Source organism: Pongo pygmaeus, chromosome 2 (assembly GCF_028885625.2).
Source record: "Pongo pygmaeus isolate AG05252 chromosome 2, NHGRI_mPonPyg2-v2.0_pri, whole genome shotgun sequence".
NCBI lineage: Eukaryota > Metazoa > Chordata > Mammalia > Primates > Hominidae > Pongo > Pongo pygmaeus.
In genome coordinates, this window is record NC_085930.1 from 73,276,286 (window position 1) to 73,303,421 (window position 27,136).

At 41.5% G+C, this 27,136-nt stretch overlaps 1 protein-coding gene across 11 annotated transcripts in view; it reads right to left on the reverse strand.

Annotated features, from left to right (window-relative positions):
- ITPR1 (inositol 1,4,5-trisphosphate receptor type 1) overlaps window positions 1-27,136 on the reverse strand; it is a 363,735-nt gene that overhangs the window by 113,683 nt on the left and 222,916 nt on the right. For 4 of the 11 annotated variants that reach the window (XM_054482497.1, XM_054482496.1, XM_054482495.1 and 1 more), the window contains 6 exons: window positions 23,210-23,358; window positions 21,817-21,928; window positions 16,277-16,309; window positions 8,123-8,158; window positions 6,535-6,582; window positions 492-624 (listed from right to left, as the gene is read on the reverse strand). In XM_054482497.1, the coding sequence (XP_054338472.1) occupies window positions 492-624; window positions 6,535-6,582; window positions 8,123-8,158; window positions 16,277-16,309; window positions 21,817-21,928; window positions 23,210-23,358 (511 nt within the window). Of the gene's footprint in view, window positions 1-491; window positions 625-6,534; window positions 6,586-8,122; window positions 8,159-16,276; window positions 16,310-21,816; window positions 21,929-23,209; window positions 23,359-27,136 lie in introns of all 11 variants that reach the window. The other 7 variants (XM_054482492.1, XM_054482491.1, XM_054482490.1 and 4 more) reach the window with 2 other exon arrangements.

Sequence of the window (27,136 nt, forward strand, 5' to 3'; positions counted from 1 at the left end):
CCTCTGTGGAACTGGGATAGACTGTACCTATCATATAATGAGTAGCTGGGAGGAGAAAATGAGACAAAGAATGCAATGCACTTAGGAAAGCCCCTGGCATTCAGTAAATGTATAATAAATGGCAGCTTTCACTATCCTGGGTGCCAATATCCTCATCATTTTATGGAAAGACAAGAGTCCTAACAACCACGGGACAAAGTGCAATAAAATCAAATCCCTCAAATCATTCAAATATCACCAAGATGGTCACTGCATGGGAAGGAGGAGCAAAAGGCTTAGCCACCATCTAGTTGCAGGGAAATGCTAGTCTGCAGGAAAATATGTTTAGACATCAATTTGATGGTAGACCAAAGACAAAACAAGTTGCTAAAAAATATACTTGCAACACAAATTCATCTGTTGTTAGCATTTCAACCTGTTAGGAGGAAACATGCAGCTATCATAGAACATACTTGATTCACACATGAAGCTAATTACACCACAAAGCATACCTCCTCCCCCGGGCTTGCTGGGTCCTCCTGGTGACAGTGGGCCATTGCCAAAGCTGGTAAGGCTCTCTCTTCTTCCCGAAGGTCTGATGTTTCCATAGTAACGGTTGACCAGAATTTGCCTGAGCGCCTCACCCTTAATTCAAACAGGATAATAAAATCAGGTTCTGCATTTAATGCATAACTGAGTGATGAATATTCAAAACACACAGGGGTACTCAGTTATAATTGGCCCAGTTTCACTTGGCGAAAAAATAAATTATTAATAGAAGCATTTAGAAACTCTGAAGTTAACTTCAATATTTTCTCAGAAAACCAGATGTTTTTTAAAAACTGGTAGCAATCTAAAATATTGACTGAAGTACCCTCTCACACAAAGATAAGACAGAACAGTAATTTTGAAGGACAACTAACAATAACAAACAAAAATCCCTTTGGGGTAAGTTGATAAAATTAAGACAAATTGAAAATGCTTACAGGTCAGCTTCCACATAGCAATATAAAAATGTTATTTCAAGCACAAGGTTTATTCCCAAGGTCCGAAAAAATATTAAGATATCAGAGTAATAGAGTAAGATGATACAATAAGCCAAGAGTAAGCCTTTCTTACAAAAATAGTCAATGGGCCAAATGGTTAAAAAAAAACAAAAGACAAACAAAAACAATAATAAAAACCCATAATGCTATAGGAAATAAATTAGTGGACATGAGTGGCAGATATCAAATATATAAAAAAACCCAACATAGATAAAATGGCATTTTGTGTGGAATCTTCTTTAAGACAATACAGGAGAGAAGGGGAAGCAGCGAGGGATATAAGTGAGACAAGAGTGGGCATGAGTTGACAGTTGCTGTTGAAGCGGAGTTATGAATAGGGGTTTCAAAACCTTTCTGACTCCTTTTATATACATTTCAACCTTTCTGTAATAAAATTTTTCAAAAATATAAATATCAAAGAGTCCTGAACAGGGATATAGTAACTCTTTGTTATTACTCTAACCAAAAAAAAATCTCCATTGTTCAGTAATACTGGGGGATACTGGCAAGCCAGTAACCAGAGGCAGCATGCATTCTGCATTCTCAGCTCTACACTTTCAGCCGCGCTCCTAAGGGGCCCCAAGACCACCTCCTAATTTGAAGGTTCTAAAAGTCAAAGGCTGTGTAAATATTCCCTGGACTCCTTTCCAGAATCAAAGTAGCAAGTCATGGAGTTCCTCTGGTGCATCATCAAGAGAGGTGAGGGAGAAGAAGTCTGGCCGAGAGGAAAGGTGTTGAAATCTAGCAGGTCTCTGAAACAGAGACTCCAGAGTTCTTTTGAAGAGACCTGCAACTGAACCATGAGTCAGTAGAATTTAAAATGATTTGTTAATAAGCTCCGAGAATAGGTCTGGAGATTTCAAGTGAGGCATTTGCAAAACAAGATGAGAGGGAGCAGACTGAAGCAGGGACCCTGGGAAATGCGAGGCACCCTGGGAGAAGTGGGGGACCAAGGAAGAAAGGAGATAGGCAGGAAACTCTTGGCTCCTGTCAATCATCAAAACCACCGAAAGTCCCAGAAAGGGTTTATCTACTCTGTTAATTCATGCTGCTAATTAAAGATTCCAGGGACAGATTGGGATGGGATAAACAGGGGAGACGGGAGGGGACTGATTTTTAAATGAATGTGCAGAAAACAAAAAAATCCCAAATTTCCTCTCTCCATTCCACCCACAAATATGTCTCTCTTCATAGTTCGGCAAAGGAGGGTAACTTCTATCAGCTCATGAAACTCATTTCCCACTGGACCAACTGTAAATTCAAAATTCCAAGAGTACTTCAAATGGGTAAGTTACTTGTGGTATTTTAAGTACTTTTTAAATAAACTGCTCACAGGTGGGGAAGAAAGTTTCAGTGCAAGATTCTTTAATGACTTAGAAGACCCCATTCCGGAACAAAGATACAACTTTACTGGTATTCCAGTCTCAGGCACCAGTGTAAACACATCAGCACTCTCTGAAGAAGTCACTGGGAACACAGTGATTTAAAAAGGCTGACCTCATAAGAGAAGCACAAGTTTGAAAGCTACATTCAAGAAAGCCTATGAAGAAAGAATTGAGGGAAAGAAAAGGTTGTCTCCATGTTGAATATGATAGATTAAATATGATTTTCCTTTTTAAATATTATAATGCATCTATTTGATTTTCTTTCAATATGACACAGACTTTGAGTTCCAGCAACTTTGAGTTCCAATCACTTTGAGTGATTGGCAGCTGACCATCCTGAGTCTCTAACTGGATCCCCTTTGGCACTGTGAGAACATTGTTTGAGCGCTAGATGGCTGGGCTGAGACCCGTAAGCTGCAGTCAGGGAAGACAGCTAACGTAGCCATCGCAACAGGAATCTGAAAGAGCAGAGGGTTGACTGGTCAAGTCAAAGGCAGTACGGTTGTGACCAGTCAACAAACACACATCTCTTAAGGAGGTCTCAACTGGAGCCTGTGTACCACAATTCCACTTGGAGCTAGAGTGACTTGCTTAGATTTTCAATTTCTGGTGGTGGCTTTTTTTATCCCCCACTTCGTGTTTTTGAGGGTGAACAGCAAGACCCTGGTCAGTCTGCAATCAAGCAAGCAGGAGGTAATGAAAGGAGCACGTGGACGCCAGGAACAGGAACTCCACATTTATGCAGCCTGGATGCCAAACTCAAGTTACAAAGGGATCTCACATTACCATTTTGTCTCTTCTTCAACAGAAAAACCCTAGCAGTTACCATAGCAACTGATGCATCAAATGGTACATTTTCCCCCTAAGAGAATATCATGAAATGTGCTCATTCTGGGGAAAACACACACACACACACACACACACACATTCCACCCCACAAACTTTTTTTTTTGCTTTTAATTATAAGGTTTTCGGCACATATTCATCTCACCTTCTCTATACACACACACACACACACACACACACACACACAATTAAACTGCAAGGAAGAAAAACCAGAGAGCAAGGTTTTTTGTTTTTTTTTTTAAATGAGATTCATTCCTTTTTTGAAAGAATAAAGACTGAGAATTATAGGTAAGAGGGGATAGAAAAGGAAAATGGATAAGAATTATTAAAAGTTATGCAAATCCCTAATGTGAAAACTTGGGTTCAAGGAAAATTCTGTTTGTCTGAGCCAGTGGTTTAATTTAAGAAAAATTAAAATCTGCAGAGAAAAGCCTTCCTAATCATCTTGATATAAATTACTCAACAGCACTAAGCTGTTCACAATGTACCAGGCTGAGAAATCTGATTGCAGAGAAGGAAAAAAAAAAAATGACTTCTCAAATAACGTCACTTCTTCAGCTTTAACATTTGGCTGTGCAACCCTTTTTAAAAATAATACCAGTTTTTTTCCAGCAGTTTACACCTACAGTATGCAAACAAATATCAGATGTTTGTCTCAGTCAGAAATTCCCACACATTATTACCTAAGACTGAGAAAAGAAAAAGTCATTTGTAATAAGTGTCACATTAAAACAATGAAAATTGGTAGATTAGTGATGTGGAGTAATGAAACCAAGCTCCTACCTGGTCACTCTACCAATATGAGTTCCACTGATATGAATTGAACTAAATAAGCGAATGAACCGCGTGGGAAGAGAGCCAGTGTTGAACAAGGCACTAAGGGGTTAACATTGCCACACACAAAGGAGAGAGAGAACTGACCTTTCGGTTTCCCAGGTTCCAGCCACTTAAAAATCATGTGCTTCAGGCAAGATCACCCTCTCATGTGAGCTGTGAGCCTCTAACACCTTAGTCAGCATAAGGGTAGCGCCTGGATTTTAAAACACCTTCCTTCTCCTCTTGTTGTCTACAAAATCAACTCAATGTTTCAATCCACAAGGTATCTACAAGTTAATATCCCTTATCATATTCCAGCCACTGTGCTAAGTGCTTCATGTGCACAGCTCAGTGTCCTAAGGTATAGGGACCATTGTCACCCCCATTTTACAGAAGAAACTGAGGCACAGGGAGGTTAACTTGCTCAAAATCACACAGCTAGTACCTGGCAAAAGAAAACCCCAAAACTTGAACCTGTTTCTAATTACAAAGTTCACGGGCATAGGCAGCATTCAATACCAAGTCCTCTGAGAGGTTAGGATATGAGGGACAGCTATGTGCCTTTACCAGCTCCTCCTAGGACCTAGGACAATTCTAAAGGGCAGGTAAGGATGGAAAATATAAGAATGCAAGGTGCCTTGGGCCATGAAATGCAGGAGATACAGGAAGCTGGAGAAGAAAGGCTATAGCATCACGTCCTAAATTTGGATGAAATGCCAACCTCCTGGAGCTATTCTCTGGTCCTAGTCTGAGAAATCGCAAAGTTGATGTCTCTGTCAGAGCAAGAAAACAAAAGGGATTTGGGATGCAGTGGGACTGAGCAGGGGCCTGGGTGTGTGAGCAGAGTATAGGTGCATCTGGCTACCCATTTATCTCAGGCATCAGTTCTCCAAGACAGGGGGCAGGTAGGGATGGTTAATGGGTACCAAAAAGATAGTTACAAAAAATGAACAAGACCTGCTATTTCATAGCACAATAGGGTGACTATAGTCAACAATAATGTAACTGTACATTTCAAAGTAACTTAAAGAGTGTAATTGGATTGTTTGCAACTCAAAGGATAAATGCTTGAGGGGATGGATACCCCATTCTCCATGACGTATTTCATATTGTGTGCCTGTGTCAAAACATCTCATGTACCCCATAAATACATACGCCTACTGTGTAACCACAAAAATAAAAGAAAAATTCTCCTAGACACCGATGACCATAGTTCCAAGACAGTCTTCATAATGACAGGTCATTTTTGAACTCCATAACCTTAGACAAGATGTTGAACATCCCAGAGTCTCAAGGTCCTACTTGTGAAATGAAGATGAAGCCTGTGTCACCAGGACATCTGGTTATCTTCCCAAAAATGGGCAACATGAAAATCAGTGCTGTCAGCATGCTCATGGATATATACAATCTTCTAGAAATGGTTTGGCAAGGCACAATCAGCACCTTAAGAACAGATCTACCCCTTGGCCAAGGAATTCCTCTTCTAGGAATTTATTCAAAGATGCACACATTCATTCATTTCTTCATCAAAGGAAAACAGTGATGAACCACCTGTTAATTTGGGGAACTTCAGGCAGCTGTTAACTTTCAAAGATTTTCAAAACAAATGCTCAGATCCAGTATTAAATGACAAAACAGGGTACAAAAGTTGTATACCTAGAATAATCCCAATGACAATGCAAATGTGCCTGTGTCTGTTGGCACATGTGCTCATGTGTATAAAAAAATGGGTAGAAGGAAATATTAAAACATTAGTGGGGCTGGGCATGGTGACACACACCTGTAATCCCAGCATTTTGGGAGGCCAAGGCAAGAGGATTGCTTGAGCCCAGGAGTTTGAGACCCGCCTGGGGAACATAGCAAGACTCTGTCTCCACAAAAATAAAAAATAAAAGAAACTAGCTGGGCGTGGTGCCTATGGTCCCAGCTACTCGGGAAGCTGAGGCAGGAGGATCTCTTGAGCCCAGGAGGTTGAGGCTGCAGTGAGCTGAGATTGCACCACTACATTCCAGCCTGAGCAACAGAGTGATATCTGTCTCTAAAAAACCACCCCAAATAACAAACAAAAACAGCGGCTCTTGTGGCTAGGTAATGTAATTATGAACTTTTTTCCATTTTTTTAAATTATAAATTATAATGGTCATCAGCCATTACAGTTTTTCTTTTTCTTTATCTTTTATATTTCACCTAAATAGAAAGCCACCACAGAAAAGAAAAAAGGACATGAAAAGCTTACTTAGTCATTATTTGGAGGCCAGCTGGTTACAGTGCTCTGATCAGGTAGACAATGGGCAGAACCACTATTTAGTTTCATTTATATACATGGCTGTGATTGCTCGAGTCAATTAATGCTTTAACAACATCAACAACAAAAGCTGTCTCTCAATCACAGTGTGTGGCTGATGGAGGTGTTATGGTCATTGATCATTAGCTCCCAATACCCAAGACTCAAGACTACGTACCCTTTTATGGTCTTCCAGCTGCCGCAGGGGTGGACTTGGTTCAAGCTCCTGCTAGGCATGCAGAAATTCCATTTTAATACAACACTAAGGAGACACTACCATCTGCAGCATCAGTCACATATAAAATACATTGAGAGTTCATATACAGACAAGAGTTACACAAAAGGAGAATAGGTCTGGATTTTTGTTTTTCCCCCGAATATCCATGCTTGATTACTTTAGATGCTGCTTAACGACTGTCCCATAACCCCAACCCTAGTGCACTGTTCAAAATGGGCAGACATATGGCTTTTTGGCCAACATAATTTATTGCAAAGATCATGAAAAAGTAGTTCTATATTATATGCTGTGACATTAACCCAAAAGGGGTTGTAATGCAAGACTCAATCAGGCAGGTCCTTATGATTCATACATGCATCATTGCACAGCACATGCATAAGGACATCAAGACACACGCTTCTGAGCTGACACAGATATGGGACCACGGCTTTCCCCACCCCACAAGTACACAAGTCTTGTAACAAAACTGTTAACAGAATGAGGAGCTCCGATTAGGATATTAAACACAGATCATTAGAAAACTTAGACACTGCAACTTAGCTATTCAATCATTTGTTCATGTTTCATTTTTAAGTCTTCTTTCAAATAAAGTACACTTCATTCTAGCTTGAACTACCGTGATTTTGGAATAGTTTCTGAAATTAAATTTTGATACTTGGAAATATGTCTCCCCAAAAAGCTTCTCTATGATCTTACAGACCTTAGTAAATGTTAGTCCCTCATTTAGTGAGTTTAGTTAGCAGCAAGGAGGATAGATTTTTTTTTTTTTAACTGCATCATAGGCTGGGCGCAGAGCCTCATGCCTGTAATCCCAGCACTTTCAGAGGCTGAGGCGGGCGGATCACCTGAGGTCAGGAGTTTGAGACCAGGCTGGCCAACATGGCAAAACGCCTTCTCTACTAAAAATACAAAAATTCGCTGAGCATTGTTGCACATGCCTGTAATCCCAGCTACTCGGGAGGCTGAGGCAGGAGAATCACTTGAACCCAGGAGGCAGAGGTTGCAGTGAGCCAAGGTTGTGCCACTGCACTCCAGCCTGGGTGACAACAAGACTTTGTCTCAAAAAATAAAAATATTTTTAAAAGTGCACTGTAAAATTACAAGTTTATTAGCAGCTTTTTCTACAATTATAAATATTCTTTATTATTGATTTATAATAACTTCAAAAGTGCATCATCTCTGCACAGGACCCAAAGTCAATTTTGTATAACAGCAGAAAGGTCTTAACATCCTCACATGTCTCAGCTAAATGTCTCACGATTAAGATGGTTCTGAGTGAGAACTTTCAAAGAACCATGTCCTGGCACCCGGAGGACGCTCAGTTTGGATCCAGCTCCTCAGAACTTTCTACACTGAGAGCTACTTCCACGTCAGCAATGATCTGTTCCCAGCCAGCCTAGAGACCTCCCTCCTACCTCTACCACCGGGACAGACTTTTTGTTACAACAATTCAGACACCCAACCAGGACAACTGAGAGGCACCCATATTTGCTGGCACTGGCGCTACAAATATAGGCGGGCAACACACCTCGGTAGCGTTCTCAGAATCCGGAGCTGGAGGAAGCTAATTGGGAGTAAAACGAAGTACGTTAGTCATGGCACTTGCATCTCGTGGGCCACAGAGAAGTCCAGAGACCAACACTCAAGGACAAAACACGGGAGGAAGGATCAGAGATGAGGCAACCCTGCTGGATCACCTGCCGAAGTGGGCTTCAGCAATCAAGGTGACCAGATACCTTCAAATCAAACTGAATGTGGTTGTGCTGGAGGAGACAATTGACCTGCGATAGGGGAACACATTTAAGATAAGAAAGAAACAAAAAAGTCTACCACTAACCAAGAAGGAATGATGCTTTAAAACAAAGCAAGTGACAGGAAAGACCACAGCACATCCGTGTCTCAGTCCACGGAGACAGGGAAAGCAATAGTATGCGTGTCCACGGAGGCTCTCAGGGGAGCAAGGGTAGTGATGAAAGCAGGGGCCCAAGGCTTGGGAAAGCTCCACATGCCACATGTCTCCTGTGGGTTTAGGCTTTCTCCCATGTCTCTCCGTTATGCACATCCTGTCCTACAGCAGGGAAGAAGACCTAGGCTCCAGCTTGGGCTTAGGGGATGCAGTCTCCCTGCTCCAGTGTCTCTGGGAGAAACAAGGTTTCCTGCACTCAGGGTTACTTTGGAGATGAGTTTCCCACCCCATGCGTTTCCCTTGGGGGCTTCATGGTCTGGGTTTCCTGGCCCCATCCCAGCCATGCCACACAGATACCACCCTCCCCCTTGATTTAATAATTTCCAGCTCATGGATGAGCAACAAAAGGATGCCTCGAAAGGACATGCAGGTGAGGGGGAAGGGGTGAGAGGGCATGCAGGGGCTACACAAAGTTGTGTTTGGAGAAAAGCCCACCGCTCCATCTGCAGATAGTGCCGTGAATCTGCCCTCCAAAAGGACATGTGCCTGGAGCAGAGAAGAGATGTCAGATGGAACTGCCAGACCCCATCTGGGCATCTCGAGACCAAAGTCACACACCAGTGGTGTGACTAGTGTGAGGTGTACTCTGAGGCCACGGGACGAACCCGAGGCTCACGCTGCAACTGTGTGACCTTGGCCTCTAACAGAGCTCCAGCACACTCATCTCAGGGCCAGAAGGTGGCTGTCAGGGCTGGTGTTGAAAGCATGAGAGGAGTGACACTATGAAATCTGGTGGTGTCTTCGTCCAGCTCAACATTACCCTTTTGATAGTTTGATCCCCAAGAGGGAAGAAAGCCTCTTAATATAGGGCTGCTATATTATGTAATCTAATGATTTCTGTCTTTTGTCTATTTCCCAATAGAGAAAATGAAAGAAAGATCCAGGGGATTAAACTACTTCGGCAAAGACAACAAGGGTTGCTCACTCAATTCTGGACAGACGACCTTTCATGCATGAGTCCAACTCCACTAATCTCAGGGAGAAAACTTCACTCTGAAGCATGCAGCCTCCTGCTCGGGGTGGGGAGGGACAGTGCTGGTGGTAGGAAGGACATGAGTGGGGAAGGAAAGTAAAAGCAGAGCACAGGTAAAGGTATTTTCAAAATGATAGAAAGATCACAATCCAAGAATGCATTTTTAACTCTACCCTTATATTCTGTATGCTAAAGAATTAAAACTGTGTAAACATTTTTGCTATCTTCCCTTAGTGCAAAAAAAAACATATGAGAAAACGCAGAATTAAAGCAATTTCCCATGCATTTTAGAGCAGACAGAGATATAGACAGAAGTATTATATTCTACTATTTGCATGGGCAACCCTCCCACTACAGCATCCTTTATACTGATCCAATATATCAGAACAAAAGGATTATAGGCATGGATTCACCATAGGAACGCACAGAGCTACCCTCTTACCCCTTTGCCAATCAAAACAAAAGCAAAAGAAAATAAAGATGGAACTAGTGTGTCGTTTGTTTGAATTCTCTTCCCTGTGCTCTCTTTGTCCAGAGAAGCATCTTGAATTCTTTCAGAACAGAACTAGGTAGTATATATCTATTTCTTAATCACTAGGCAGGGATTATGTTTTATGATTGTACTGACACTCTATTTCCTCTGTTAAACTGCTGTCATGCTTGTTCTAAAATTAGTTTAATTAATTCTTAAAACAAAAATTAAATTTAAATTAATAACTGTCTTTTCCCTTGAAAATTTTATGAAGTCATTTGAGAAAACAGAGGATGCTTTGCAGCTTCAAGAATCGTGTCTAACCAGAAAAACACTTTTAAATGTGATCCCTTTATGGAATAGATTGGAAAACCCCAGAGCACTGCATGAGCATCCTGTGACTATGGCTCATCCAGGGTTTCGCTCTGGCTTTCTGTGTGGCCCTGAGCCAGTCACTGAACCTCTCTGGGCATCCACTTCCTGACCTATTCAAGGAGGACAAAGCAAATATTCTTTTTTTGTGTGTTTGTTTGTTTTTGAGATGGAGTCTTGCTCTGTCTCCCAGGCTGAAGTGCAGTGGCATGATCTCGGCTCACTGCAACCTCTTCCTCCAGGGTTCAAGTGATTCTCCTGCCTCAGCCTCCTGAGTATCTGCAGGCATGCGCCACCACACCCAGCTAATTTTGTATTTTTAGTAGAGACATGGTTTCACCATGTGGGCCCGGCTGATCTCGAACTCCTGACCTCAAGTGATCCGCCTGCCTCGGGCTCCCAAAGTGCTGGGATTACAGGTGTGAGTCACCACGCATGGCTGCAAATATTCTTTAGGATTCCTTCTAGCTAAAATACTAATTAATCCTTGGTTTATCTTCAGTAAACTTCATTTCACAATATCTAGCTGGCAAGTTCCCTAAATAATCCAACCCGCTGGGACATAAAACATTTCCAGGCATGGAAGGGGCCAGGCCATACGTGGTATCTAAGTCGGTAAAACCACCCATAGCCTATACTAGCACTTCCTTCTATGAGGATGTTGGCTATGTTTCCTTGAGGATAAGATTATTTTACAGCAATAAGCTGTAATTTCAATAAATATAAGCATATTAATAGGATATGTATGTTCAAATAAGATCTGTATAAATACAATGTATAATACCCCAAGGAAAAGATAATGTTTAGTAAATGAATAAATGAAATTATATTTTTATTGTCACTTTTTTTACATGAAAGGTGAAGCCCTCATTGAACAGGTGTTCGGGGGAATATTTTGAGGGCATGGGCTCTCTGAAATTCCCATGTTCTGTATTCCTGCTTAGTCCCAGGACCAGTCACTACGTTCAGGCGCTGGCACCTCCAGTCATGGCCAATCTCACACACCAGCAGGTGACATAGTGATCTGATGTGGTCTGGTTTTGAACTTAGAAACCAACTAGTGCCCCCTACTGCCTCTTCATATTTACTCTGCGATCTTGTCTTCCCAGTGTTTTTAGACGAGGTGAGCAAAACCTAACTTAATAGAAAAATGACTCCCAATGAATGGCTTTGAAATAGAAATTCAAATTGCATCTCAAGTCACTGAATCTTAAGTGTCCTTCCTGGATGAGGCCACGAATCAGGCCCTCATTATGGTACCTTGGGTAGTAACTGAATATATGCATATACGACACTGATCTACTCACTTGCAACACCTAATGTACCTAGCATTTTATCAAGGGACAAATTTCTACTACAAATGAAGGAAATTATACTTTATCATTCTTAAATGAAAAGGAGCACACAGACTTCCTAAGGTGACTATTTCTGGTGTTTGCACAACAGCGCCCACGCACATCCATCCATCCGCTTCATGTGTGCCTATCACAGACCAGCACAGATCAAGGCCTGCAAATACCCTTTGTTTTCTACTGCCCTCAGCAGGAATCCCCATCCTACCCTGGGGCTTCTAGAATTTTCCTTTGAAATGGGATGTCTCTTTCTATGACTAACCTGATAGAAACCGAATGCAATTCAAAAAATGTAACTGTATCATAGATCTAGTTATCAGCAAATCAAAGACAATTTGTATCTCCAGCCCCTCGAATCAGTCTTCAGAGCTCCTTTCCACTCACTCATAACCTCAGAGGAGACCAATAAACAGTGAACAGGCTTGCAAATATGTTTGCTGGGCCCGGTCCTGCATCAGCCTCTGAAAACCCACGCTAAGAAAACAGAAAGCTTTAAAGAAAATTGAGCTAAAACAGAAGTTATCTAGCATTTCAGTAGAACAACTTTAAATCTTCCTATCTGCTGAGACAACTATCTTTACTAACTGTATTTGTTTTTAGAAACAGAACTAGGCAAAAATTATTTAGCTCCAAGAATGTGGTTTCACCTACATTTTATAGGACAAGCTCATCAGAACTCAATAGCAAAGTTCATTTTTTAAAAACACATTCTGACATGACCAAATTATACAACTTCAGTCATTACAGAATAATCTCAGTGATATATATATATATATATATATATGCACACACACATACACACACACACACACACACACACACATATATATATATACATATATCCCTCCACTGACTCTGCAATAGCTTCTGTATCTTCTGAGTTGAGTTTGCTCTGTGGTTGCCAGTGTCTAACAGTAAACAGCCCCACTGCATTTATTGGCAATTACTGCTGAAGGTCACACATCAGCAGCGAGCCTAAATTCCAGGAAAAAAAGCAGCTCTTATGTAACTGCTGCCTAAACACTGGCAGGTACCCAACCCAGCAGTTCACAGCAATGTAAAAAAGTAGGACACCTCCACCCTGGGTTGGGCGTCATGAGAACGCCCCCTGAAGGTGAAATTTAATCACTCTGTGTTTCTCCTGTTTCCCCCATCCCTGAATTTTACAATGGCATCTTTTGCCCACAGAAGCAGCTCAAGTAGAAGTCGAGGAGTTAACATATGCAGGCTGCAGCCGCCCTGAGTAGCTGGAATGTGAATTTAGCTTTTTTGTTGCAATGCAGGAGGGCAAAGTTGCTAGCGGGCACCAATGGCTCCAGAGATTCCACAGTTCCAAGGAGGCAGTGATTCAGTGGGAATCACATCTCAAATATGTAGAAATAGACACGTCCGCTGAACTACAGTACCTGCTTTCTAAACACACCAATCCTTTCTACAGACACATCTATGAAAACTAGGTGGACTACTGTTCTGCTCACCACCTCGGGAGTACTTCCCCAGAACTATCCGTTTGATTAGTGCAGCACTTTAAAGCGTAGGAAAGTAATTCACATAATTACCTGTTGGAGCCACTCACTTGTCGTCACCTGATCTCCTAAGCTGCTACCTGGCCTCCCTGCTTAGGTAGAAGTCCCCGGATTCCATGAGCTTCTCCTTTCTAATGTGTCTCACAGTTGAGAGCTGTCATCTTGCATGAATCGGTATTATTATCCCTTTGCCCCCAAAAAACTGTAATCTACAGAATGGCAGACACTGTGCCCATTTGGGGCACCACTGTATCCAAATCCCCCTGGATGTAACAGGCACTCAAATATTAGTCATATAAATGAATGTCTTTAGCACCAGCTGTTAACTGTTTCAAGCCAAGAATGGCTAGAGGAGGGAACTTTCTGGGGTGATGGCAACATTCTGTGTCTTGATTTAGGTGGTGGCTACACAGGTGTACACATGTGTAACAATTCACCCAGCTCTGAGCGGAAGGTACAACAACACAAGGAGTTTCCCTCTCTCCTCCACCCCATCTGTCCCCCCTGCCCCAGCCCCAAGGGATTAAGAAAAATCAGGGGGTGAGGATGGAGACTCTGCCTCTTTGTTTGCCAAAAAACAAACAACCCCTCCTCTTCCTGGTTTCAAACAAAATTTTATTCTAGAAGGCAGCAGGGAAGACCCCATACCATGCACTTTTCTTGCAGGAAATCTACACCTCTGTCCTCGTTTCACCCTGTTTTCTCAGAGCACTGACAGGGCCTCAGTAGGCGTTGTACTTTTTTTCAAGTCATTAATTGCACATCAAGTGGCCTCTAAGATCAAAGCGTGGTGCCCCTTCCTCAGTGGGCCACTGGGCAGGCCCTACACAGCCTTGGGGCTATTCCCTACCACATTTAGACTTTGGAACATGGGTGTGCAGTTCAGATGTGAGGCCCTGCTCTAATTCTGGGCCAGCATGAATTCTCATTAAGTTTCTGCAGAACTCCAGCTATGGGCTGCAGGTTTCCAGGAGTACACACCGGCAAACGACTTGGTGGGGGAGAAACCACAGGAGCTGTGGTGGCTTCCAGAACAGCATCAATTGTAAAGGCCAAGGAGGCATCTCTGCTGAGAGGGCCAGATCCACCAGCCTGAGGGGCTGGGGACAGGGCATCGGGTGTCCCGGCGCTGACAGTTGCCAGGGGAACAACGCAGAGGGGGATCCACAGTTGCTTCTTCAGGGAATTTTCAAAGAATCTGAGTGGCTGCCAGAACATTCCTCTTTTATAAACAGACAGTATTCTATTTCCTAGAGTATAATTATAAACACACCTGCTCCAACTGTGGAATCTTTCCATAAGTGAGCAATAAACTTCCAGCCAGGAGACCCAAGTTCTATCTTGAGCAAGCAAACACATCAACTGATTACTATGGTGCAAAACAGTGTATTAATAACACCATAGACTCTGATTAGGGAAGGTTTTCCTTTACCAACTTAATTTGTACTTAAGCAAATAGAAACTCAACCTCAATATTTCAGAGGAAAAATTTAAATCAGTGAGGCATTTACAACTCTACGTAGAAACAAGAGTCTTAAAGGGTGCCAACATCAAATTCAGCACAGAAGTGATTTTTCTGGCATACAAATAACCCGGAAGAAGGAATGCTAAACAGGAAACGGCAAAATTCCCTGCAGTTACAGCAGTTAATTAAGTTGGTGCACTCCCTTTTGTTTTTCTCACCTTCTAGTCTTCCCAGAAGGCATGGCCCTCTCACCTGCTCCTGTCTACTTAATATAAGGAAAAATCTGTGCTTATAGAATTGACTGTGGTAGAACAGTAAGCACATCGGGAAAGCCAGCCGTGTGTTTGTCCTGATTTAGTCACTGTCTAGCTGTGTGAGCTAGGACCAGTCACTTAGCCTCTCTGAGCTCCATTCCTGAGGCAACTGTGCCAAATTCAACATAAGCACTCATGCTGCTTTCTGTTTCAAGCTTGTAATTCAAACCCTCCTTAGGGATATCTGAACCATTTCTTAGTATTCCTGAAATTACGGTGTATTAATTAGAGTAGATACTAGAGTAGACAGCATGTTCTATTTGGTAGCTCTATCTCATCTAAAGGCATTAGTTGGTCTACTAAAAGAAGAAACAGAGATCTGAAGTAGATCAGAGAAGTGACTTTTAAAAGACAAATTAAGTTTTAGTCCAGCTTGCTTGATTTCCCAACCAATTAAACCCTCTCAATTATGTACATGAATTCCCCAAATTAAATTTTGCTGGTAGCATTTACCTAGCATGTGTCACAACTTAAAAATACAGCAAGGAATATTGAAAAAATGCACAAAACAGAAAACATTCAAGAGGCCCCCAGATCCCAAACAAAATGACCACTAGTCAGTCTCCAGGGTAATTCTGGGTAAGGGAAACTAGCTTGATATATAAGTACAGAAGCCACTGGATGATATTCAATTTCTGGATCTATACATAGTTTTCCTAGAAGAGAAGCCACGGATAGAGTACATTTCTAACCTTGCCGGTGAGCCTGTGGAGGGAAAGTCTCAACTAGCATGTAGGAATTCACATTGCACTTAAAAAAAAATTTTATATGAACTCTCACACTCAATACTTTTCAATACGTAGACCAAGAGAGTAATGAGTTTTCCTTTTCTACTACTTCCAAATTATACCAATGCTTTTGTATCTTTTTGTATCAGATGCTTTACTCACAGATAGAGAAGTTCTTTAGGCCAATTTCAAAACTGACTTTCAGAGATAGGTTAATGGCCAGCGTCAACCACAAATTCAGTTGAGATTTTAGACAGTGAACAATTAAAATCTTATTGCAGTTTAGAAAGTCTTCATCTAGACTCAGATGAGATCTCCAAGGACTAATGGCAAACAAACTCATGGGAAATGCTAACACAGACACGACAGACTCCACTCACTCCCAGAGGGCACACCACACAAAGCCAGATACTCGACGCTGTGAGACTAGAGGAAGGATCACAGGGCTAACTGGGAAGGTGTCACGGAAACACCACCATGAGACATGAAAAACAAAAAACAACAAAATTAGGACCTCAGCATTATCCAATTCATCAATGGAAATTAGCTGGAAAAGAAAAAAGGGGAGAGAGAAAGAAGGAAATGTTAGGAAAGGAAATACAAGCCAGCCAAGTTTACAGACTTTACTGTTATTGCTGACGCTTTCTCCTTAAAGCCTTGCTAGATGGGTAACCATCCTAAGAGGCTTGGGCACTTAGGACACAGCCAGAGCTCACAGTGACATCTGCTCAGGACCAAAATGGACACGATGCTGCCATGCTTTATTCACATGTCAGGCATCAGACCTCGCAGGTCACTTAACCACATGTGCAGACAGCCATGCACTTGCTTGTGGACATGAAAACATGAACCGAGCTGGGAGCAAGGGCAAATTCCCAAAGGTTTTTTTCCGAAGAGGGTGGGAAAGAGTAGAGTGAAAGACTAGAGTAGAATTAGCCCAGTTTAGAAGAAAATTCTTTCCTTAGCTTCATTTTATGACTCAGTGGGGGTCAGAAGCTCAAACAGTACCAGCTGTAACTTCAGCATCTAATAAGACCAGCATATCCCCAGCCTGGTCCTGTAGATGATTAAAGGAAACTATATTCCCTCTAGGATGATTAGTGCCAACTCAAGTGATATTAGTGACATGGGATTTATCAGCATCGTGTCCAAGAAAAACAAAAGCACGAGAGAAGTATCACAATTATGCTTGTTTAAGGATAGATGGATGATCCTCAACTGATTTTTTTATTAGAATTTGTTAACATTTAGTATATTTTGCAAATTTAAGTTGCTGTCAGAAACACTAGTAGCTTGAAATGTTAATATTTTACTTACCTGGAGCAAAGACGCTTTGGTAATTAATAGGAGACTGACAATTTGTATGAAATGAAAACCCAGGCATTACCTGAGGTCATATACTTTCTAGTACTAAAACAACTACTACTATTCAGAAGGGAAATGGATTTTAAATACATTCTGAGATACCCTTTTACATTAATTCCTGGCCTCTGAATTTCTTTCCAAAGCTCTTTGAGTAATAACTTAAGTCAACAGCAGTTTAATAATAAAAACCTACAGTAAACAAAAGCAGTTATTAATAATACATAAAATAATTATGTTTCCTTCTCAGGCAGGGTCTAGGGGCTTGAAGATTTTCTGAGTTAGAGAGTCATTCAGATTAAATTTTAGAGCTATTTAGCTGTGGGAGGTTATTTTCTTTTCAACACAGACATGGTTTCAACTGTAGATTAAAAGCAGAGATTAGTAGGCATTGCACGCAGAGTGTTTGTAAAGTCCTGATATAATTTTAAAGTTTATTAACTTTGAAAACACAGGACCAAAAGACACTATAAGCATCATGCAAAAATGTATTTCATCATTATTTTGGTGATAATTTTAATATTTATTTTATATTTAACACTCTGAGAAGTATATGCATTGGTGGTCCTTTGCATTTTAGAGACATAAAAATTAAAGATTTTTTTTTATTCCTAAGTGGTCATGATTAAAATCTCCGGCCATCTTCTTCAGTCAGCCCCTACCTTTCATCATATGTGATAATTTGTTTCATTGTTGTTTTGAGATGGAGTCTTGCTCTGTCACCCAGGCTGGAGTGCAGTGGTGCAATCTTGGCTCACTACAAACTCCACCTCCTGGGTTCAAGTGATTCTCCTGCCTCAGCCTCCCAAGTAGCTGGGATTATAGGAGTGTGGCACCACGTCAGGCTAATTTTTGTATTTTTAGTAGAGACGAGATTTCTCCATGTTGGCCAGGCTGGTCTCGAACTCCTGACCTCAGGTGATCCACCCACCTCGGTCTCCCAAAGTGCTGGGATTACAGGCATGAGCCACGCTATCCGGCCATGATAGTTCTTGAACAGGCACTTCTTGGGGACACTGGACCCAGACAAGTGAACCAACCACTTGTTACTCACTAGTCTGATTCCTCTGTGTAGGAACTGACCAAAACTACAGGTTTTGGATGACCTTGGGACAATCACACTTTGTAAACATACTTGGCATCTATTGGAGAGTGTTTTCAACTGTGTGAAAAAATCAGCAATGAGCTGAAGACTAGATGTTTAAGTTTTGATACATTTAGTGCTGTCAGGGCTAATGCCCACTTGTTTACATAATCATGTAACATAAAGGAAACTTAAAGGTTCAACCTGTAGGTGGACCTCAAAACACTCAAATGGTGTCCATCTGTTCACTGATAATGCAGTGGTGAAGAGCTAGGACTCTAGGATCAGACTGTCTGGGTTTGAATGCCAGGTTCCCTTATAATTAACTGTGTAACCCCGGGCAAATTCTGTAGCTCTCGGAGCCTATGTTTTCTCTTCCTTGCGTATAAAATAGTTAATGACAATAGTGGTATCTATCTCCGAGGCTGAACTGAGATAAAGCAGATGTGTTTAGTATAGTGGCTAGCACATGACAAGAGGTCGATCAATGTTATCATTGTGACTTATGACATAATCTAGGAAACTAGTGAATATCCATGACTTTTAAAAAGTGTAGGTCAGTCTTACAGTGATTCTATCATGTTTTAGTCTATTTGGTAATATGTGTGACAGTTCTTCATGGCTTTTCTTCCCCAAGGCAGGGAGACCCATACAGGCATGCCAAAGTTTTTGAACAGGATAATAAAGAATGATGTCAACTTTCTTTTTCATCTGTGACCTTGACTAAGTACTAAAGTTGAATGAAAAAGTAAAGATGGGTAAAGGTACCTAAGTCTCATCATCTTTAAGGATTATCGCTTAGAAAAAAGGCAAGAAAACCCAGCCCACACATGGTGGACACCACCTCAGGAGAGGCTGGAGAGGACACCGCACAGGGATTTGGGAAACCCAGACTGTAGTCTTGACCTCATATAGACTTCACATGTGACCTCGGGCAGTCTCTCAGCTCTTAGCCCCAGCCTCCTTGTATGCACAGGGAGAGTTGGAAGAAGCCATGCCAGGGCCCCTCCAGATCCGATTCTTTGGCAGTGAAGGCTCAGGAGAGGGCAGAGAAGCAGAACAATTCTGGACATCACCAGGGAAGTGTCAGTCATGGGACCAGCTCCATAAGAGGCCACTCATCAGAAAACAGGGATGGGAGGAGGGAAACGGCCTCCACACTCGCCATGGTGTCGTCCTCAGCACCCAGGCCAAAGAACACCTCATTTATTATATTGACTCAAGCCAACTGGTGTGCTTGAGAAAGCTTAGTTCTTTGGCTCCGGGTTATTTCTGCCCTTGAAAAAGTCGGCCTGCCCTGTGCGTCATGCTTCTTTAGTCAAACGGGGCAGCCAGTAAACCATCAAAAAGCATCTTCAAAAAGCCTTAGTGAGACAGACCAAGTGAATACCAACTACCAGGTCAGGAGACAGAAATACTTTAGTGTCCCTTGTTCTCCTTCTCTCTCTTTTGAAGTTCAATTAATAGGAATGGCTAAGTAGCATTTCCCGGCAGTCAAGCATTGGGCCAGAAGCACGACAAGTCTTGCAGGTTTGGAGTGGCTTACGTGGGTTTCTAGAGCATCTTCCTTGCTTTCATGGCATTTTCCGTGCTGGTCTATAGTTTGTTCATGTTCATGGATGGGAACGACAGCCCTAACCAGACTGGAAAGAAATGCCATCTCTTCTCCAAGCCTCTCTGCTTAGGTATGACTAATTCCTTCACCAGCTGAAAAGGATTTAAGCTAGACCCCAGGAACCTCTACAAAACTGTTATATAATTTACTCTTTCCAAGTGATCTCCTTTGAGGGTCCTCTCAACCCTATGCCCTTTCTTTCTCCATGAGCTTTATAACATGCATTACGACATTTCTCATGTGGCATCCCCTGGGGTCTGGGATGCTCTCCCAGTTGGCACTAATGGGTAGGGGCAGGGAGCAGGGCAGCACACCTTCCACATAGCCTCAAAGACCCTGACATACTTGTCCGCCATGCAATAGAGGCTCAGGAAACTCCAGGACAATGCTTCTACTTTCCAGGTTATAAAAAGACAACTGCAGGGAACTGCATGTATAATCACAACTTGTAAGTCACTAGAATAGAGGCACCAAAGTTTACTTTAAATACCTCGGTTATGGAAAGAAATAGATATTCCAAATAAGAGAAAATTGTGGTCTCCAGATTTGAAAAACCAGGTTTTATGCCCATGGATGCAAAAATATTCACTCAGCTTTGGTGGATTTAACCTTTTATATGGAGAGCAAGTTTCTGTAACTAGATTCATATTTTATAAATGTTTCTGGAAACTCACTTTAAGAGAAATGAAGATCTTGTGAAATAAATGGTTAATATTTATCTGTCTGGTAAGTGTATTCTCTGCCATCAGCCTTCCCCCACACCCCCTGCCTTTTTTTCTTTTCTTGTTTTTAAGAGCAAGACCTACTAGGTGCCTATACAGGTATGAACAGGCCATCCCAGCACTTCTCACCTTGCCAGGGGTCTTCACTTCTATCATTTATATTTATAAACTCTTGTCTGGCAGGTTTTCTCTGCAAAATTCCGACTGAGTTACAGAAACCTATGTTCTAATTAGTTTCTAAAAATGTAATGGAGATTTCTAGTCATGGAACTGCTTGTTGCTTATAGATTATGCCCCACGATATAAACTAAGAAACTACAAAATCCGTTTTCTGTTTTCTTACCCAAGGAGTCTCACTAGTAACATTGCTCTAATATTAATGACAGATAGGTTAGAAAGCAACATTCCTGCAGACATTTATACTTGCGACGATCTGGTTGCCAACATCGATTTTGACAAGGCAGGCTGATTTAATTATCAAGGCTTCTTCCTAGATCTGAAAAATGACTTACTGGGTATTTTGATAAGTCAGTGATATCAGCATATTCACCTACTCAGAAATTGTTGCTAAATGTAGCTAGCTGACCATTAGTGAATGTTATTACCGTCAAATGAAAATGAGTGAGATTTAAATTCGCGCCCATCATTTGTTGCTGGGGGCTGAAAGGAAAGGGAATGAGATTGTTTCTGTCCTGCTCTGCCCAACATCAGAGGTGTAAGGAATGGAGCTGGTATATCCTTGTTCACTGCATATACTAAGAACAATCAGGTCACGGGACTGTCCATTTCCCAATCTCCCTCAGAAGTGGTGACGTGTATGCCTGCCTTAATTGCAGTTAGAAGTGGAGAGCGTTTCTTGATGCACTGAAAGGACTGCGCAACATCTCATCTGAACAAGGCAAGTAAACCCACAGGTATGCTTAGCTGAAACCTAAAAATCAGAAACGCATACTTTGATACACATGAGGCATTTGCTCCTCACTGGGAATTTAAATAGATGGAAAATCTTGCTATTACCACTTCTCTGACATTAGATTATGTGGCAAGCAGCCTATAAGAGACGACTAAGTATATTTGACTTTTAAAAAAGACAGTCATATGATTTAGCTCCCTTTAAGGGCTGGATAAACAGCTTTTTCTTTTACTTTTTTTTTTTTTAAAAAAAGCTAGCCCCTCAGTCAGTAATGCCTGAGCTAAGGTGGATTTTTAAAGGTCCCGCCCTTCAGTTTCATAGTAAAACCTGGTTTGACCATGAAAATAAAATGCAGTACCTTTTCTCCATAGCCTCTATCTTTGGTCATCATTTCCCTCAGGGTCTGTAGGACCTTAATGCAGAGCTTCTCTTCATTTTCTTCTAGCAGCTGTTTTGTATGCTTTATTAACCTGAATGGGGGGGAAACCATGGATTACTTCCTTGAAGCTAACTTTCAATTAAAAAGACTTCACAAGCAATTTATTTTAACTAGTCCGTTAATGAACAAATATTTATTAAGAGCTCTCAGGTTAAACATACTTCAGGGCATTCCCTGCACTGAGAACAGCCAGTTAGCGACTGTGTCTCAATAGTGACACCTGCTGGTAAATCACAGCAAACAGGCTCACTGGGCAGGAGTCAGCCACATACAATGGAGAGATTATATGGAGAGGTGAACCAAGACAGAGGTCCACTCAGACCTGCTCGTTTATAAAGCGTGGCTATTTATCCACTGAGAATTGCTGGTAAAATGGGTCAAATATGCCAACACTGTAAAACAAAAACAACTCATGAGGATGATGGTTGAGGCCAATACACACAGTTCCCTTATGCACAAGCTTGTCCTTAGAGGGGCCCAGAAAAGTAAGAAACTCATGGGCAGAGTCCAGCCCCAAGCTAAACAAACAACTAATCCTAGGGTAAAAATCTTTTTTTTTTTTTTTTTTTTTTTTTGAGACAGGGTCTCGTTCTGTCACCCAGGCCAGAGTGCAGTAGCGCGATCTTGGCTCACTGTAGCCTCTGCCTCCTGGGTTCGAGTGATTCCCCTGCCTCAGCCACAGAGTAGCTGGGATTACAGGAGCCCACCACCATGCCCGGCTAATTTTTGTATTTTTAGTCAAGATGGGGTTTCACCATGTTGGCCAGGCTGGTCTTGAACCCCTGACCTCAGGTGATTCACCAGCCTCGGCCTCCCAAAGTGCTGGGATTACAGGCATGAGCCACCGCGCCCAGCCTTAGGGCAAAAATCTAATGGAGATTTCTAACCATGGGTCTGCTTGTTGCTTACGGATTACGCACAAGGCATAAACTAAGAAATTACAAAATTGTTTGGAAAAGATGGTGAGGTCATAATAGATCTGAGATTTCTGAGGGCTGAGGGATCATGGCTTTTTTATGTCTGTACCACAGCACACAGTGGGTGCACTGTAATGAATGAATGAATGGGCATGCAGTTAAAATAAGAACTTCTCACCAAAAAACAAAGCAAAACAAAACAAAACAAAAAAGTGTCAGTAAGCAGGATTTAATAGACAAACTTACTTTGGGGAGGTCAGAACAGGACTTTAGCACATGACCTTGCATTCATCAAAGTTAAAAAACAGGACAACGTCTCCTTCTTCAGGAACAAAAGCTTTGTGAGGTCATCAAGGTTCTGGCAAATGAACACCCCAGAGAGAGAGGCCGCTTACTTGCAAATGAAACCGCCACTTTCACATTTCCTTCTGGCATCTGTGTTCTCTGGGAAAAGCAGCTCGGGTCTGTGGAGAACATCCACGAGCACAGATAACTCTGCCTGCACCAGGGGCCTGAGACGGTCCTCCAGCGCGGAGACGATGTCCTAAAACGGAAACACAGCCTCAGTCAACGGCTCAGGCAGATGCTGACCACAGGAGGGTGAGGACATTGATTTCTGCCCTAAAACACTGATGCACGGGTAGGCTAGGTTAGAGTAACTTTAGTACTCTCTGGCATCTCAAATTATTAGACATTGCCCAATGGTTACCTGAAACATTAGCCTCTGATGCAGAAAACAAAGTGAAAACAAGTCAACTTTCCCACCACCCCTTCTTTCAAGATGGCCTTATGCTACTCAAGGTACCATTGCATGTAGCTTAAAATATGACGCAAAAAATCAATGTAACAACATGGAAAGATGTCTATGATATGGGCATAACAAAGGTCAAACAATAATAATCCAATTTTTATAAACATGATCAATATCTAGCTAAAGGATAAACATCAAATATTATTAAAACATTACTACTGGTTTTCTCTGGGTGGTGGGATTACAGGTGATTCTAATTTTCTTCTATATAGAAATATTTGTCAGTGTTGTTTATTTTCAATGAGCATGAATTATTCACATAATAAAAAGTCATACAAACATGAGGACACCAATGAATGAACATGCTGTATCAACATGCTAAATACATGTACCCTGATAGCATGATGGTCTTCAAATGCAAAACACATAGCTGTAGGAAAGGAAAACAGAGAGAAGTTGAAAGAGCAGCAAAACCAACACAACAAACACCATTTGAAGGCAAATGATAGAAAACAGATGAGAAATTATCTTCAAAAGATGCTAAAGCCTGCTCTATGGTTTGGTGACTCAGAACCTGCCTAGAGGCATGTTGGCTAAGACAGGGGCCAAACACAGCACGTTGGATAATACAGGAAGGCCTGGTTAACCAAGGACATTTGCATGGGAAAAGCTGCTTAAATTGGGACCCAGTTGGGATTGAGAAAGAATTAACTAATCTTTTATCCAGAAACTAATGACATGAAGATAATTTAATCTTAGATTTAACACAATTTGAGTGATGAATGTAATCACTCAATAAGGTTTAAGATGCATAAAGATACATGAATCAATCAAATAATTTTGAGTGGGGCAATTTTCCCAACAAGACTGTATGACAGTACTTTGCAACATCCCTTAGTTCATATTGACTTTCACAGCACAGTCAAAAAAGGGTCACTTCTGCAAAATTCTGAGGATCTTATCAGTTCCCCCTATAGCATCCCTTTTGGAAGCACCCAGTCAATATTCTCTTCAGTAGTTACTGATCCTGACTCTGGCAAATCTTTGTCTACAGTATTTACACAGGATTAAAGTCGTTCTTATCATGTTCATGTGTTTCATAAAATCCTGCATCTTTTGCACAGTTTGAACTTTACATTGCAATTGATTTGCATTGTATTGTCAAATGTATAGCATTCAGCAATCAAGGAGACATCAACAAAGATGGCAAAGCAATGGGTGGGGAAAGATGCTAGCATTAAGTGAGAGGGATGTCTAGATGGGGATTAATTATAGAAGTGGTTGGTTTGCGAGTGAATTTCTTATATTACGACTTTTGCTGCACTAGGCAATCTCATAAACCACAAAAACTCAGACAGTAAATAATTGGATAATGCAAACCCTTTAAGCCACTGGCCAAATCCTTAGAACAGTATTGCCCACCCATGTGTTTCATTTAATTTCCCAAGAATATGCATAATAAATCTAAGAAGAGCACAAGAAACCAGCATGTTTGATTGCAGATAGTTTGTTTCATTTGAGCAGGCGAGAAAATACTGTATGCTCACGGAGTGAGGAGTCTACAACATCCCTCCTGCCTTTCTAAAAGCATAGTGGGATCAGGAAGCACTCCATCAGGAATCAAGAACTGGTTCTCTTTGTTATTTAAGAGCTGGTTGTGTTATGATAAAGGCTGAAATTCTTAACTTGACCCGAGAAGTCCCGCCAGCCTCCCCAGCTTCCTGGCTCCAGCCACACTAACCTTCCTTTGCTCATAAGAGCAGGGTTTCATAGGTCAAGTTAAGATGCACGTTTAAGTGTTTAATACCCATCTAATATGACTCTCCCTTTTAACAAAGGGAGAGAAGATCTCTTGGTAGATGCTAAGAAAAAAAGGAATAATCTAGCTGGAATTGAGTAATACTTTCATTTTCATCTTCTTTTCTGTATAACGGTCTTTACACATGCTGTTTCCCTCCCTTTTATTCTTTAAGTCCTACTGTTCTTTCTCATCTTGGTTCAAAATGTTACTTTCCTCAGCAAGGTCTTCCTTGACCCTCATCCCTAACCTCAGACAAAATTAGTTTCCTCATCAGTATCTTTCAAGCGCTCCTCACTTCTCTGCACTTCTCACTTGTCCCTCTCACCATTTTATATTTAAAATTAATGTCTCTTTCTCCCTTCCGATACTTGAGATACTATGAGACAAAGATCATCATTTCTGGTTTTGCTGACCACTGTATCCCCAGAGCCTAGCATGGAGCTGATGAATGATTTAATGAATTCATCTGTCTTCAAGTAGGTTGTGTAACTGTACAGAGACTCAGTAACTATTACAATCATAGTAGTAAACAACAGTAATAATAGTAATAATAATGATAGCAGCCCTCAACTGAGTGCTCACTACATGCCAGGCACTGCTCTATGTGTTTTATGTGTACTCTATTTTCCTAGGATGGCCATACCACAATATATCCTGTCTTTCACATTCTTCTTACAATGTAACACTGACATCCCTTTCACTGAATGATGGTCTAGATTCCCTCCCCCTGAACTTGAGTGAACCTTTGAGACTGCCTTGACCAACAGAGTACAGTAAAAGTGATGCTATGTGACTTCTGAAACTAGGTCATAACAACAATAAAGTTTTCACTTGTCTCTCTCTACACACACTCATCTTCGGACCCAGCCGCCATGGTGTGAGGAGGCCCAGGCTACATGGAGATGTTTCAGTTGACAACTCCAGCTGAGGTCCCACCTGACAACCAGCATCAACTGCCAAATATGTGAGTGAGCAAGGTGTCAAGATGAGTCCAACCGCAGTCACTATCTGACTGCAACCCCATGAAAGACTCTAAGCAAGAAATAGCTAGCGGAGCCCAGTCAACCTCCGGAAGAGCAAAAGAGAATAAGGTAATTGTTGTGATTTGCTGCACGAAATACAGGTAACTGGGACATATTACCAACTCTCTTAATCCTCACATCAACCCCATGAGGTAGGTGCTACTATTTTACAGACTAAGAATCTGAAGGACCAAGAAGTCAAGTAACTTTCCCAAGATTACACCATTTCTAAGCGGCAGAGCCAGGATTTAAATTTAACCCAGGCACTGGCCTGAGACTACACTCTTAAACACTGCTTGTGGGCTCATTCAAAGGATCTGCGATTCTCAAACTGTGACCTATGTACTACCTGTGAGAGCATCAACTGAGGTGCTTGTATAAAAAATATGTTAATGTTAAGATGCATGTTTAAGTGTTTAACATCTAATACTCACTACTCTCCCCTTTAACAAAAGGAGAGCAGATGTCTTGGTAGATTCTAAGAAAAAAGTATATAATCTAGCTGGAAGTAATACTTTTGTTTTCATCTGGCTCATTCTGATGTAAAATTCTTCTCTCAGATATCACCACCCTTGTTCACCTGCTGATTCAAGAGGCTAAATAATCCCAGAGTGATGGGAAAAATGGAACATTTATGCTCTTACTCTAAACATCCTCTGTAATACTTCAATATTTCCTTCTAATAAGAGGAGAGTCCCAATTTTTCACCAAGAAATCTGCAAATCTAGGAGTAACCTTTAAAGACCAT